The sequence below is a fragment of the Tetranychus urticae genome, chromosome 1 (genome assembly GCF_039701765.1).
Source record: "Tetranychus urticae isolate SD_2017Ah chromosome 1, NJAU_TeUrti_SD_1.0, whole genome shotgun sequence".
Classification (NCBI taxonomy): Eukaryota; Metazoa; Arthropoda; class Arachnida; order Trombidiformes; family Tetranychidae; genus Tetranychus; species Tetranychus urticae.
Genome location: NC_142958.1, coordinates 1,680,334 through 1,694,187, shown reverse-complemented (window position 1 = coordinate 1,694,187; position 13,854 = coordinate 1,680,334). Strand labels below are relative to the sequence as shown.

Below are 13,854 nucleotides of genomic sequence, written 5' to 3'. Positions count from 1 at the left end.
AACTAATATAAACATATTTTTCCATTGTTATTCAACATCTTCTGAGTACTTTTGAATTTGAAGTCAACCCAGGTCGAGCTTGCCACCATTGTTATTTGAATCCGTTATGTGAAATCAACTAACCCGTTTTATTTGTTAATTATATCTCCGAGAGGCTCAAATGTTCTAACATCCAAATGATGGTTTAATTTGTCAATACATTTGTAATTAGGAATAGTGGAAGCCATAGAGGCCAAATATTTTTGGGAATGAAATTTTTGTCATTCAGTTAAACTTTTAATTGGTTGTAGTCCAAGATCATTCGACATCACAATAACTATGATCATCGAGTTTATGAATCGTTAAGCAGGACAAGTTTCCAAGACATTTGGAAGCCGAAAATTCAACTGAAATTCATGTTGTTCCGTGGTCAATCAGCCAATCGGACATGAGCTGATTACAATACAGGTAAGATGCAGTTAAACCTCTCAAAATGAGGCATCGAGGGGATCGCTCTACATTGGCTTATTTCAAAGCATAAAGATATAAGATTAATGATTTGATTTAATCTTTGATAGACTGAGTGATGACGAAGAAAGACAATAAAAGGGGCTGAGAAAAGAGAGAAAGACCAAGTCTGAAAAACATGATTACTTTATGATTAAGGGAGATTAAAATCATGAAAATACCCTGCCCGGCCTGAATAATCTATTCCAAGAGAGTCTGATTATCTCACATTGTCAGTTCTTATTGTATCTTGAGCTATTACAAGATAATAATGTTCACAGATTGAAAATGATAAAAGATTGGGGATATTTATCATTTAACCATTTCTTATTAATAATCTGAATTAATTTGGCTGGACAAATCAATGCTTTTGATTTCCGGCGTCATCTGAGAGTGAACTGAAGATTTGAACCTCAACTTTAATGATTTTTCATTTCATGCTCTCTCTTGTTAGTTTACTCTTTGGTCATGATCCTATCTCAAGAGCTCGTAGTTAGAGAAAGGTAAGTCTAATTTTTTGTTCATTATACTGATAAATGTGCGTTGAAAAGTGTTTTTAACCAAAAATCATTCGTTTCACTTTTTACTAGAAGCCTAACGAATGAGCCTAGAAGCCTATTCGTAAGTATGGATCCAGATCAGCACAAAAATGCACAAAATTTATAGTGTAAATATTGATACAGTTCGTGGCATCTTGATGAGATACAAAAACCGAAGAAATTATTGAAAATTAAAGAAAAAATTCCCTCTAATTAGAAAACATTTTCTCCTTGTTAGAAACCATTGTTTGCCTTTTGGAGTTCGTCCTATTAGCACAGGTGTTTAAAGTAACATTTCTTGCTTATTGGAAACCATTGTCTTTTAATTGAAAAAACTGGTTCAGCAGAATCGGAATCAGTGTATTAAAGAAATAGGTTTTCCGAATCAAGTAAATCTTTACATCTTTTCAAAGAATAATTTTAATATGTTTACTGTTTGATTCTCGAACATAATTTGGCAATCAAGGTAATTGAACAAATGTTTCATATTGCAGTTAAAAAATTGCTCTCGTTGAATTAAGCTTAAACAGGATGATGAGATCTAAAAATCAGAGGAAATTTATTCCACTGTCAATTATAAGAGAGCTCACCTTATGATTATGATATAAAGTTACATTATGCATATAATTATTTGTTGTAAGAAGAATATATCTTCGTCAAAAAAGAAAGGCAAGAAAGATGAATGAATAAAAACTGAAAAGATATGCTAAAAAGCTGGTTCATGGAATTGTGACAGCAATAACTCCAGGATTGACTACTTCATGGCGATAGCGTTTCTGTTTCAGATAATTAATTACCAATGGTTTTAATTTTGGACCACTAATACTGTGAGCTCCACGTCCGGTGATGATTAAAAGGCGTAATTTGTTAATCCTTCGCCGCTTGATTTCTTCAAACTTGTTACTCAAATAATTACCAAGGGTGGTCAGTACTTCGTTAGAGTGTACTCCATGAAGATCCAAAGAATTGGATGGGTTAGCTCGAACTATTGTGTCAATGACTTGGCTCCTTAAATCTGATATTTTACGATCATATTCTTGAGCTTGACTTTTATAGTAACTAGCAACGGCGTACATTTTAGCTTGAAAGGCAGAATTGCCTTTATCAGAAAGTTCCTTTCGTTTTTCTATATATTGGTCCATTTGAGTTCTCAATTGTCGAAGAGTATCACCATTGTAAACGGGAAGTTCTGTTGCGTGACTAGCTGCAGCTTCATTGTAGTTGTCAGAATTATCCGATTCTTCATTAATCAATGCATATACTTCTGGAGTTATGGTAGTTTGTATTCCAAGCGTGTCATCGATTGATTCAATTGTTTCTTTGATCCGGTAATCATTTGCTTCAAACAGTTCTTCTAGTGCTTTTTCATCCAGACCAGGATATGAAGCGCGTAAGCATTCCCTCTTCAATTTGGTTGATATTGCATGCTTTGAATTAGCGTGATTGAATGGAGATGAATTAAACTCTTTGCGACTGAGATTTATGGCCATTTCTAGATCCATAATTTCTTGGAAGGCACTTTTAGGTTCATAAGGCATTTGCTTATTAGCATTTGTTGATAACTCTTTTTTACTTGAATTGCCGTTGTTGCCATTGTTGGTCGATTTGGTAACAGGTTTGCTTGATGAAGAAAAGTTAAAAATGTCGTCAATATTGAAATTATTTGTATTAGTATTTGCAACAGGATTATCTTTCGCCAATGAATTGTATGCTTTGACCCACAAATAATGAATTAATTGAGCAACTTCTTCACTGCATTCAACTCGAAGATATTTTTCATCATTTTCTCCTTCCTTCAAAACTTGGCCAAAAGATGATTGTAATTTATCAGCAAATGCTGGATCGAGATAAAATGTGAATTGAGCATTTTGTTGGTCTAAATTATCCGATATCAGTTGACTTGCTATGCCAAGTCCATGGAATTTTTCATGAATTGTATCAGGTCTGATTTCATTTGCAGAAACAGCTGTATCAGGTGATGGAGATGAAGATGAATCAAATGATTCTTGAATAATTTGCACATCATTATTGTTATTGACTCGATTACTAATATTGACAGATGAAGAAGCAGCATTAGTAAAATGTTCTTCATTAAATTGACTAAGCAAATTGAAAGCCCAATGATAATCCCCGTGACAAGCATTAAGCACCTCTTCAATGTGAGAACTATCAGCAAGCGGGAAATCAACAGCTAGCTTCCCAACTTTTTCCTCGTATCCAAAATAACCAGCAAAACCATCACAATAGGTTCCTCGATCAATCCTTGGTTCATTCCTCAACTTGGAACATGTTTTGGTGAAAACGGTTTCATCATTATTCGTGATATCAAAACCAACAACATGATTATTTTCCTCAGAAACATTTGAACCAACATCTGAGCATAGCTCAAAAGCTAACCCGTTCTGTTGAACCTCCAACAGAGCCCAATCTCGATCTTCAACTTGGGAGCCACGATTGGTGAATTTTTTTACCTCCAACTCATCCTTGGTTTTGGGCTCATCTACCTTCTCTCCTGGGAATGGCGGGATTTCCCAGTTAAAGGTACCACCGTTGGCAAAATTGAATGATCCCAGAAGTTTTTTCGGCCCTCGTGCCAATGAGCTGGCTGAGATTGATGGCGATGTTGAAGAGGATGAGGATGATGGCGGAGATGGAGAACCAGCTGATGATGAGAGTGTTGACGATCCATTCATCATTGGCTCTTATTGATATAAAAATATTAAGTAATAAACAAAAAGGGTAACAGCAACAAGAGAACAATTGGAAAATAAAAATAAACACAAATTATCTATAAGACAATAGTGTGAATTGAGCAGTGTTTATGATTTCAAAAATACCAATGGCACAGAGAATAGGAAAAATGGAACTCTAATAGCAACCAGTTGATAATCATGGATTATCTTGAGCATATCACAAGATAATAATGTTCACAGATTAAAAATGATAATGAAAGATTGTGGAAAATGATGAATTGGTTGGTTGAAGTAGCCATTTTAAGCACCTGTAAGTGAAAAATCTAGTTAAAAATTGTAATAAATTCAACTCAATTAAGTTCCTTGATTGAGGTCAGAAAGTGAAGAAAGTAGAGTGAAAGCAAGGAGGTAGGATTTGGAAAATTAGTTAAAGAAAGCAAAGGTAGATGCCAGCAAATGCAGAATCAGAAAATCAAGTAAAGATTAACATGGAAAACACATTTCTATAAACAATTAACAATTGATTACAATTTAAACACTCAATTCGGGTTATACAATTGATGCCACTAGCTGCATCTATCGGATCACTAGATGATTGTCAAAGCTGAACCTTTTAGCTTTACGAGCTTGGAGGGTTTGTTGTCTACTCAATTTAATCAACTTTGACCAAAGGAACAGCTAATTTTTAAATTTAATATGATTATCCTTTCTGATATAAACAGATTTGTTATGATATTTAGCAAATCAGATAGAAAATTTCAAGCCACTCTTTAAATTTTGAGCCATAACCCATGAAGCTACAATCTTGTACATCAATGAGCGCACCATGGATCTACTGAGCTCTGCATCTAACATTGAAATTTACCTTGCTTAGTTTGTTATGGATATTTGATTAAATTATAGCCAAATCATTATCAGGTTCAGCATTGATTGGTCATTTAATCTATTGGTCAACCGAAAAATGAGCTTTTATAGAATCACAATGCTGAAGTATTGGTAGATAAATCATGGACTGCAAAAATGTTGTCCAAAGTCTGCGGTAGTCTCTTATAATATTTTATAGTGATACCGATTGATTTAATTTAATTTAAATATTCTTATTGGTGATAGATGGTTGAATAATTGTCTGTTCAAGCTTAGATGATGATATTCTTGATTCAATGTTAGGAATAAATGTTTAGATTGGATTTTCAAGTTCAATTTTTTGGTGCAATCTCTGATTTGATATTTGAGTTGATATGTAATTCTTGATAAAAGAGCCTGAACTGTGGTTTATGGTCATTAGAGACAATCACTATCAATTAATTGTTAAATACAATCCTAGAGGAAGATGTTAAAGGGAGTCAGATTAATTACAGAGAGAATGGGAAAGTGAACATGAGTGAGTAGCGAGAGTACAGTGGATAAAGAGAGAGGGAGTCTCATTGAAGAAAAGGTGAGTGCGACTGATGGCGACTCGGCTTGATGTTAGTTGGTAAAAACATCGATAGCTTCAATTAACTTATTATCATCGTTAAAAATATAATAGATTGATCATTTCTGTTATTAATTTTGTTTCATATCATTCAATAATCAACTTCATTTGGTGTTTAAACAGTCATTTTTGCTTTTTTTGTGTGTATTTACAATCAACAGCAGAAGAGACCTACTCTTGTAGCTTGTTACATTCATTTTTGTTTTGTCTTTTTGTGCTCCTATTTTCTTTTCTTGCTGTTTCTCGTTATTAAGATTAATATTTATCATTTAACCATTTCTTATTAAGAATTTGAAATTTAACTACCTTGAATCTAAATCAATCTCGGTTGATATGCCTGCTCGTCGGAAACATTTCAATAACCGTCATGATCCTGTCCCAAGAGCTCGGAGTCAGAGAAAGGTAAGTTTAATTTTTTGTTCATGATATTGATAAATGTGCGTTGAAAAGTGTTTTTGGTCAAAAACACTATTAATTACTAACATCATTCACTAATACTTCATCTGTTTCATTTTTTTCCTCCTCAATCTAGAAAATAAAAAAGTCTCTGGGACCTGATTTTCTTGATCCATCTGACCTGGGTTATGGTTATTTGAAAGATACATATAAACCCAAATGTTATCTGTGTGATTTTCCGATCTCTTCAGGTCGGGATGAGAAGTGTGTTACATGCAATAAATGTAATCTCAAAGGTAAGTTGTAGTTTTATAGTTTTATCAAACTGTTCTCTGCCCAACTCTCATCTGTATCATTTTTATCCCAACAGTACACCGGCGATGTCTAATTCCTGATGATAATGATAAACTCAGTATTTCCGAAGAAGACTGGCAATGTGAGAAATGTACAGCAGTATGCTCTTTGTGCAAATTGAACAATGAAGCCGTGAGTATCGTCTTTAGTATTAACACAAATCTATCATTTGGTTCTCAACAGCTATTAACAGTTGGTTCTTTTTATTCTCTTCTAGGAGCCCACAATTCATTGTACTATTTGTGATACTCCGTATCATATAATTTGCATCCAGCTTTATAGTGACCAACCTAAACCTAAAAGACAATGTAAGATACTAAGATTTCAATCAAGAATCAAATCAAACTCAAATATTGGTGAATAGAATACTCTGTTCACTTATATAAGGATAATTTGCTTTAAATTTATCTTTATTGCAACATTTTCTTATTTCAATCAATTCTTCTTCTACCACAGGCTCATGGGTTTGCAAAAAGTGTCTTGATGTTGCAGGTGACAAATTAATAATAAATAAAGAACCATCAAAAGAAAATACGAGCAGCAATATTAGTAATGCTCATATTAAAAGACTTAATATGACTAATGGGAAAAGTCACTCATTACTGGTTGCCACTGCTAATGAAAATAATAGGGAACCTGAGGATTTGCTTATTGATAACTCATCAACAATCGAGCTACCTGATGAATTAGAAACATCGATTAAAGGAATAGAGCCATCTAAAGCTGAAATTGCCGATTATCATGCCTTTGTCTCTGATAGACTCGCTAAAATGGTTAAGTAAGTACAACCACTTGCACCACCACTAAACACAACCTGCATCTCTTTTTTGAGGTAAATATTACAATAATTTGTTTGTTTATTTTCTTCATCTTTTACTAGGAGCCTAAGTATGGACCCAGATCCGAAAAATTGGACAACAACGGACGTAGAATCATATATCAAAGAAATAGGTTTTCCGGATCAAGCACATCTTTTCAAAGAACAGTTGATTGACGGCCGTTCCCTTCTTCTTTTAAGACGAGTTGATGTCGTCAAAGGACTATCCATGAAATTAGGACCTGCTCTTAAAATTTATGCTCACATTAACCAATTACAAGAGATTGATATTGTACCAGCTTTTAATTCTTTAGAATCAAGTCAACAAGCCGATGATAATTTAAATACAGTCTAAATTTGGTCTATCCTATTACTCCTTTCTCATCATATTCATTACATTTTTGTCATCCATTAACTCATCCACTTTACTCTGTAAAATATCTCTTAAATCATGCAAAGAACAATAAGCAAAACCAATAATTAAGAGTTATTTTCATCATGTAACTATGCCGCTCATCATCTTGAGTATTTTTGATGCTATTATATTGTATTGTATTAGGGTAATTGAATCTTTATTCAACACTTCTTCTTTTGGAAAATAAACTCTTGAAATTATATTTTGTCATTTTGTCATTGTAATAAAAAAATCCTCTAAACACACCGAAAAACGAGTGCAAAAAAATCTCGAATCTATAAACCTCTTGAATGTAAAACTGACCCAATTTAAAACTTGGTTCAAAAGCAAACACCATTAAAGAATGGTGTTTGCTTTTGAACCTGCACTCTTCCCTGCACTTCATCAGGACAGCTTGTCTTGATCTTTATTTGTTAGTAGAGTTCGGCTAAATTGAACAAACAAATTTGAGCTGATTAACATGTTATTTGGCTGATGACAATTCTGACGAGGCTTTATCGGTATACTCTCATTTCGCCACTAAAAAGGATTAAAAGATAATCCTTTTAAGACTAAGGGCTGGTTTAACTCAGATCCATATTGCTCATCCATTGTATGTACAATGTATTAGTTTTAAATCATTTAATTCAATACGGAAAGAATTGAATTCATGATTAGTTTATTATTTAATTTGAACAAAAATAGTAAGATAATTTTACTGTGTCTTAACAGTTCATCGAGTGTAATATTGTCAATTTTTAGGCCAACTTTATCATGAAAATCATACAGATAAGATTTACAAAGCAAGAATCAAATATTTTGCTGAAATTTTACCCTTTGCTGAAGTCAGAGAAATTTCAAGTGTTTAAAAAGATTTAGCTCAAAAGCTTTAGTGGCAAAATGTCTTTGAATCGGCTTTATCATGAATCTTTTATAGATAAAGAGATCAGTGTGCTTTTCAGTGTTGCAGAGCCTCTGGCAATGGGGTGTATTGTTCACAAGGGGAGTATTTGATCGTCTTGATTTATTGCGAGTCTATTTCTTGTAAATTATGAGTATCACCAAATGTTTGGATTAACATTAGACGATACTTATTCAAATCAGCTACTTTTTGAAGATCATCAGACCAACGAGTAATCACTCGGTGAAGAAGACGGAATGTAGCGGACATCTGAGATGCATTGGAATAATTTGCCTTCAGTGTTAGTCCATGCTGGCGAAGAATTGATTGACACCATAGAATATAAAATTCAATATGAGCTGTACTTTCCAATGCTGTAGCCAATAGTGAAAGGCACATTTCAATGTACTTTACGGGTAAGCTTTTAACAGTCAAGTCTATTGAATTAATTGGTGTTGATTCAATGACCATTGTGAATAACTTTTGATCTCGCAATTTCAACGATTGCATTAAAGCGTCTGCATATTGCTGATTGTCCAAAGATTCTTTAACTGAAAGAGGGCTGATTCCCTCATCAAGCTCATAAGGATCGAAGTAATCGACAGTATCCAATGAATAAATGAGAATACCTTCAGTAGTTGCTGCTGCAAAAGCTCTCATGGTGGGTGAAAATTGTAATGAATAAGCAGAAACAATAGGATTAACTGATCTATCGCCTAAGTCTCCTCTTTTAACACCAGGAAGTCTAACTGGAGCGAAATCACCTTCTTCTCGAGCCTTGATGAGAGCTTCATTAAATCCAAATTCCGCTCTTTTTCGTTTACTTATATAATCAAAAATACCTTCTAGTGATTTATTACAAGTTAAAGTGAACTTTTTGACCAATAATTTTTCTGGAGCATGATAGAGACATAAATGCTTTGATCGTCCACCAGCGAGGATGTATTGTCCATCAATTGAATAACATAAAGAGTTGAAGTGTTTATCATCATCTCCACTTTCCTCTTCATTTGTTTTGGCTAAACCAAGGTCGTGTTTACCCTCGATTGGTGCTCCTAACATTTCTCCTGATTCAGGAGAGAAGAAGTAAATATTACCATTGATTGTTGATACAGCTATTTGATTCCCATCCAAGCGATAAGCTAGACCAATAGCATCTGAGCCTAATTGTAAAACTTCTCTGGTGCAATTAGCTCCTTCAAATAAATTCCAAGTTCTAACAGTTTTATCCCAACTACATGAGACAAGAATATTGTTGGTAGGGGAAAATTTGACAGCAGAGACAGGAGCTTCATGTCCTATTGATTAAAAGAAAGAAAATAGTTAAAATATGAACAAAGTAATATTTAAAAATGTATATCAATAAGTACCAGTAAGACAGTCCAAAAGTCGCCCAGTTTTAAGTGACCACAAGAATATTTCAAAAAAATTTTGGGCTCCAGCTGCTATGAAATCACTCGAAATATAATCAACAGCTAAACTGATGAATTGTGCAGGTTTAGATGCTGAAGGTGCTGCGAGAGTTCGAAAGTTTCGATATCGATTGAGGTCAAAAGCTCTAACAGTACCATCCAATGAGGCTGAGATAAGAACTTTGCCTCCAGAATTGGGTTGAAATTCAACAGCGGTTATCGGTGCTTTATGTTCCTCGCTGAAAGTAACAAAACAAAATCCTCCTATTGTATCCCATACACGGACTTTGGCATCGGTTCCTCCTGTGGCCAAGTAACTTCCATCAGGTGAATAAGATAAACATTCAGTGATATGAGTAAAACCAGAACCAGTTCCACTTTGTTTTAATATAAAAGTCTCTGTTCGCCATTCCCAAACGAAAAGTTGGGATTGGGTCAATTTTTCTGATTCTAAATCAGACGCAGTTAGGGGTTTAACACCAGATGCAAAAGCGATCCAATCAGAATCCATATTAATCGTGATTCCATCGATGCTTCCTAAATTGGATAACTCTAAACTATATATTAAACTAAAATCAGGCATATCATGTAGAAGAACCGACCCATTTGTGAAACCAGTGACTAGTAGATGAATTTGAGCGTTATATGCAGTTGATGAAACATAGACATGAGAAGCGTTAGACTTCAAAGCATCATTAAAATAATGTTTTCCAGATCGAGAGAAATTGAGTTTATCTTCTCTGGGTTCTATACTTTTTAAGTCATCCGTACTATAAGATGCTTCCCAAACAAAACATTGACCATTTTTGCTAATTGTAATAAGAGATAAGTCATCATGAGAAAATGATCCAAAGTAGCCACCAACGAGCTCATCTGAATGCCCAGCTAAATTAATCAACATTGGAATATTTGGATGACTTCGGCTAACTCCGAATACTTTAACTGTAGTATCTTTACTTCCGACGGCTACCAATTGCGAATCCGGACTCCAAGCAACAAATGTAGTATCACTATAATGTGCTTTCAAAACTTTGTGAATTTTGAAAGGAGATAACTCTCGTCCAGAGCCGGTGAAAGCTGAAAATAGGAAACATCAAATTACTATCGTTTCAAGTGATTTTATGAATAAACTAATTTGAGGATCAAACTTACCTATTCCTGGAGTTAGATAAATTAAGGCTTTATTGTCAACTAATAACGCATAATATCGACCATCTGAACTAAATTGTATTCCATTGATTGCTTTAGCAGTTTTCTGGTAATCTTTACGATGAAGAATGTAACCAGTGATTGGAGAAACCATGTATAGTTGACATTTTTCTGTTGATACTAATAAGAGTCTTCCATTCGGGGAAATCGTTAGATGATTGACATTATATTCGGATTGAAATGATAGAGCTCGACTTCGTCCATTCTTAAGATCATAAAGAACAATCTTATTTCCACAAGGGCTGTAAAGACACGATCCTTTTGGGTCAAAATTGAGGTCTCCACGATTGTAAACACTGCCAAATAGATTGGCAAATTTGTAAAAAAATTTCATCCTATCTTTTCACAAAACAGAATAGCACCAGTTGCTTACAACTAAATTGAAGATAAATTAACGATCTAAAAAGAGTAAAAAATATAATCAACTTAATGAATAACTCAAGTCCAAGAGTTTAACAAAAACAACACAACAACCAAATTCAATGTTTGTTTGGAAACAGAGGCATGGTAAACACGTGGTAAAGAGAGAGCTAAGCCAAAGAGTATTCCAGGTTAGTGTTTGGGCAACTAGAGATGGGCGATTTTCGATCACAGTGGTGATCGATCTTTTCGATCGATCTTTTTGCTAAGTCGATCGATCTCTTAAACGAGCGATAAATATCGATCTGAAATTTTTCGATATTTGAGCTTCTTTTCACTATTTTTTTACACAAAAAACACTTTAAACGATAATTTTGATCAAAATAAACTTCTGTTATCGAGCAGAGGATGTTTCGATATGATCGATCTCCTTTAAAATTGATCACGATCAAATTTTTCTCTCCGATTATCGATCTTTTCGATCGATCAATCATATCGGAACATCTCTATGGGCAACTCCAACTCTGTTTTCAATGAACAGAATTTTGCAAAGAGTATAACTCTTACTCTTTGGAATTTTGCCGATTTCAATTATGATTTACTAATTACATTAGTCCCTCGATATTTTTGCTAAAAATGACAGGGAAAATTTGCCTTTTCTAACTAGATTTACTTTGGAATTGAGGATGATTTTAATTTTTCTATTGTTAATTTGATCTTTTATAACCACTTCTAACTTTTTATTGATTAGCAAATGACTGGTTATGTTAAAATAATCACCAACTATTCCAACTTTTTTTGCAAAAAAACTGGGATTAATGTATGATTTAAGTTTAATTAGTAGATTCAATCAAATAATTCAAGATCCATAATCGATTCATTCAATTTTATCATTTATCCATAGATTATCATATTTTTATTGTCTTAACTGTTTCAACATTCACCCCTTTTTCAGCGGTGTCCATCACCCAAATCAAATGTTCACCACTTTCCGGATATGATAGACATAATGGTGATGAATAGTGAGTGTTGTAGACTTGGGTGGTGGACATAGCGCTGAAAAAAGAGATTGAAAAAGTGGTGAATGTGGTGAAAAAAATCCGGTCCCAATAAAATTCAAAATTACCGCCTCGTTGTTACTTTTGTTTTGACTTCATGTTATTGTCTCTTTAAAAATTGGCAATCAACTGATTGTCATATTATTAGTGTTCCATTGTTGTAATTAAAGCTATCGTTTGATATTTATAATCACTTTAGGTTTATGTCTGACTGTTTTTAGAAAATTTTACGGAACTGGACATCTGTAGATCCAAAACCAAAAGCAGGCCCATTTACAATCCTCCAGGTCTACACAGATTTATAGAGGTAAGAATAAATTTCTTCTTTAGATCAAGTTGATTTACCTGAAGTGGTTGATTGAAATTTACTTGGTCATCATATTCAATTCTTCTTCATTGTTACCTATACTTTGACTTCGTGAAATTTCTCATTTTGGATTTGAATTCTTTCCCTTTTAGGAGCATAATTTGGAAATGTCAAACAAATATGACTAAATTGGAGGAACAACTATTACTTTATCGGGCTGCTCAGCGTGAACGAAAAGAGAAAGCGGAGCAGGAAGCCAAAGCAATTGAAGATGCTCGAAGGTCTGAAGAAATAAAGAAACAAAAGGAAAAAGAAAAAGAGGAAGGAGAAAAGTCGAACCAACAAAGATCCTTGTTTAACTTTTTATTACCCACTCCACCACCATCAGTTGCTCCGCAGCCTCGTCCACAGGTGCTTAGGCCTGAACCTCGTATAGCATATTTTCGAGACGGAGATGAAGATGAAGATGGAATGTACGTAGATTATCTTGAGGATGAACTTGATTTCGACTATGGTTATTTAGATGGTTATGAAGAAGAAACAGGATGGACAAAGAAAGATATCATTTTAGCTCTGATCAAATTCTCAGTTTATGCTTTTCTTCAATACATGGCCTTTAAGGCAGAATGGGGAGCTGTTTTTTTTACCGTTTCACTTCTTTACTTTATTTACTACAACACACGAACTCGGCAAAGAATGATCGGTGAACCCAGTGCTTACTCTGTTTTCAATGATGGCTGTGAACCGATTGATGGTGCTATGGATGCTGATAGGATGGTCAATCAACTCACTCTGGGTCAAATGGTTTTATGAATTCCAATATAAATCTTCTAATGTATTGTTTCTTGGATGGTGGAATCGAATGATTCTCTTCCAGATTGTTTGATTATTCCTATTCATTACAAAAATGTTTATCATGGAGTTTGACTTCTGTAATGTGATGAGAATTTTTATGTATAAATTATTTCACTGTTTGGAATATTTCTTAGATTTTGTCGTCTGTTTTTGTTTCTTGCTTGATAGGTAATAACAATAATAATTTTACTACTGCATTTAAATCATCTAAAGCTCATATTCGTTCAAGTGTACATTTTTTAGTAAATTATATTTTAGCAAATTTTTGAGTTTTGAACTCGCCAATCTAAATCCGATCCGATTAACAAGATCCAGGAAAAGATCATAGATTTTGCTACAGCCGTTAGCCAGATATTCAAAATTTACTTTTAAAAACTCATTCGATCACCGTCAAGTAAAAATTTACTACAACATAAAAACGATACGCAGTAAAAGTCAAGTTTTGCCTGTTTCACCCTTTAGCAGAAACAGTCAAATTTAATCACATCAGCCATTCAAATGATGGTATTAAATATTAAGTTTACGTTTACATTCGCATACCATTTTACAACAATTGATGTTTAATATTTCAACTCATCCACTCTATTGTTGAAAAGACA

General features: G+C 33.9%; 4 protein-coding genes across 4 annotated transcripts; 2 read left to right on the top strand and 2 right to left on the bottom strand.

Moving 5' to 3' along the window:
* Positions 1-1,421: 1,421 nt before the first annotated feature.
* Positions 1,422-4,265, bottom strand: LOC107368391 (uncharacterized). The gene has a single exon (XM_015936208.3). The coding sequence runs from the start codon at positions 3,719-3,721 to the stop codon at positions 1,745-1,747; it is 1,977 nt and encodes a 658-aa protein (XP_015791694.1). The 5' UTR covers positions 3,722-4,265; the 3' UTR covers positions 1,422-1,744.
* Positions 4,266-5,150: 885 nt separating this feature from the next.
* LOC107368249 (polyhomeotic-like protein 2) lies at positions 5,151-7,376 on the top strand. The gene is made up of 6 exons (XM_015936041.3): positions 5,151-5,594; positions 5,725-5,884; positions 5,959-6,074; positions 6,160-6,250; positions 6,399-6,720; positions 6,823-7,376. The coding sequence occupies exons 1-6, from the start codon at positions 5,526-5,528 to the stop codon at positions 7,112-7,114; spliced, it is 1,050 nt and encodes a 349-aa protein (XP_015791527.1). The 5' UTR covers positions 5,151-5,525; the 3' UTR covers positions 7,115-7,376.
* Positions 7,377-7,815: 439 nt separating this feature from the next.
* LOC107368243 (periodic tryptophan protein 2 homolog) lies at positions 7,816-11,174 on the bottom strand. Its single transcript, XM_015936033.3, has 3 exons — positions 10,619-11,174; positions 9,425-10,543; positions 7,816-9,352 (listed from the first exon to the last, which is right to left on the bottom strand). Exons 1-3 carry the CDS (start codon positions 11,007-11,009, stop codon positions 8,178-8,180), a joined length of 2,685 nt encoding a protein of 894 aa, XP_015791519.1. The 5' UTR covers positions 11,010-11,174; the 3' UTR covers positions 7,816-8,177.
* A 1,041-nt stretch (positions 11,175-12,215) lies between these two features.
* Saysd1 (SAYSVFN motif domain containing 1) lies at positions 12,216-13,390 on the top strand. Its single transcript, XM_015936043.3, has 2 exons — positions 12,216-12,400; positions 12,553-13,390. Exon 2 carries the CDS (start codon positions 12,581-12,583, stop codon positions 13,211-13,213), a length of 633 nt encoding a protein of 210 aa, XP_015791529.1. The 5' UTR covers positions 12,216-12,400; positions 12,553-12,580; the 3' UTR covers positions 13,214-13,390.
* Positions 13,391-13,854: the final 464 nt, after the last annotated feature.

Bases quoted from the DNA above. Each gene is read 5' to 3' on its own strand.
- LOC107368391 (XM_015936208.3), bottom strand. From the start codon at position 3,721: ATGATGAATGGATCGTCAACACTCTCATCATCAGCTGGTTCTCCATCT.
- LOC107368243 (XM_015936033.3), bottom strand. From the start codon at position 11,009: ATGAAATTTTTTTACAAATTTGCCAATCTATTTGGCAGTGTTTACAAT. The intron at 10,544-10,618 runs GTAAGTTTGATC...TCCTATTTTCAG, and splicing joins TTATCTAACTCCAGGAATAG to CTTTCACCGGCTCTGGACGA. The intron at 9,353-9,424 runs GTACTTATTGAT...TTTAATCAATAG, and splicing joins ACTTTTGGACTGTCTTACTG to GACATGAAGCTCCTGTCTCT.
- Saysd1 (XM_015936043.3), top strand. From the start codon at position 12,581: ATGACTAAATTGGAGGAACAACTATTACTTTATCGGGCTGCTCAGCGT.
- LOC107368249 (XM_015936041.3), top strand. From the start codon at position 5,526: ATGCCTGCTCGTCGGAAACATTTCAATAACCGTCATGATCCTGTCCCA. The intron at 5,885-5,958 runs GTAAGTTGTAGT...TTATCCCAACAG, and splicing joins CAATAAATGTAATCTCAAAG to TACACCGGCGATGTCTAATT. The intron at 6,721-6,822 runs GTAAGTACAACC...ATCTTTTACTAG, and splicing joins AGACTCGCTAAAATGGTTAA to GAGCCTAAGTATGGACCCAG.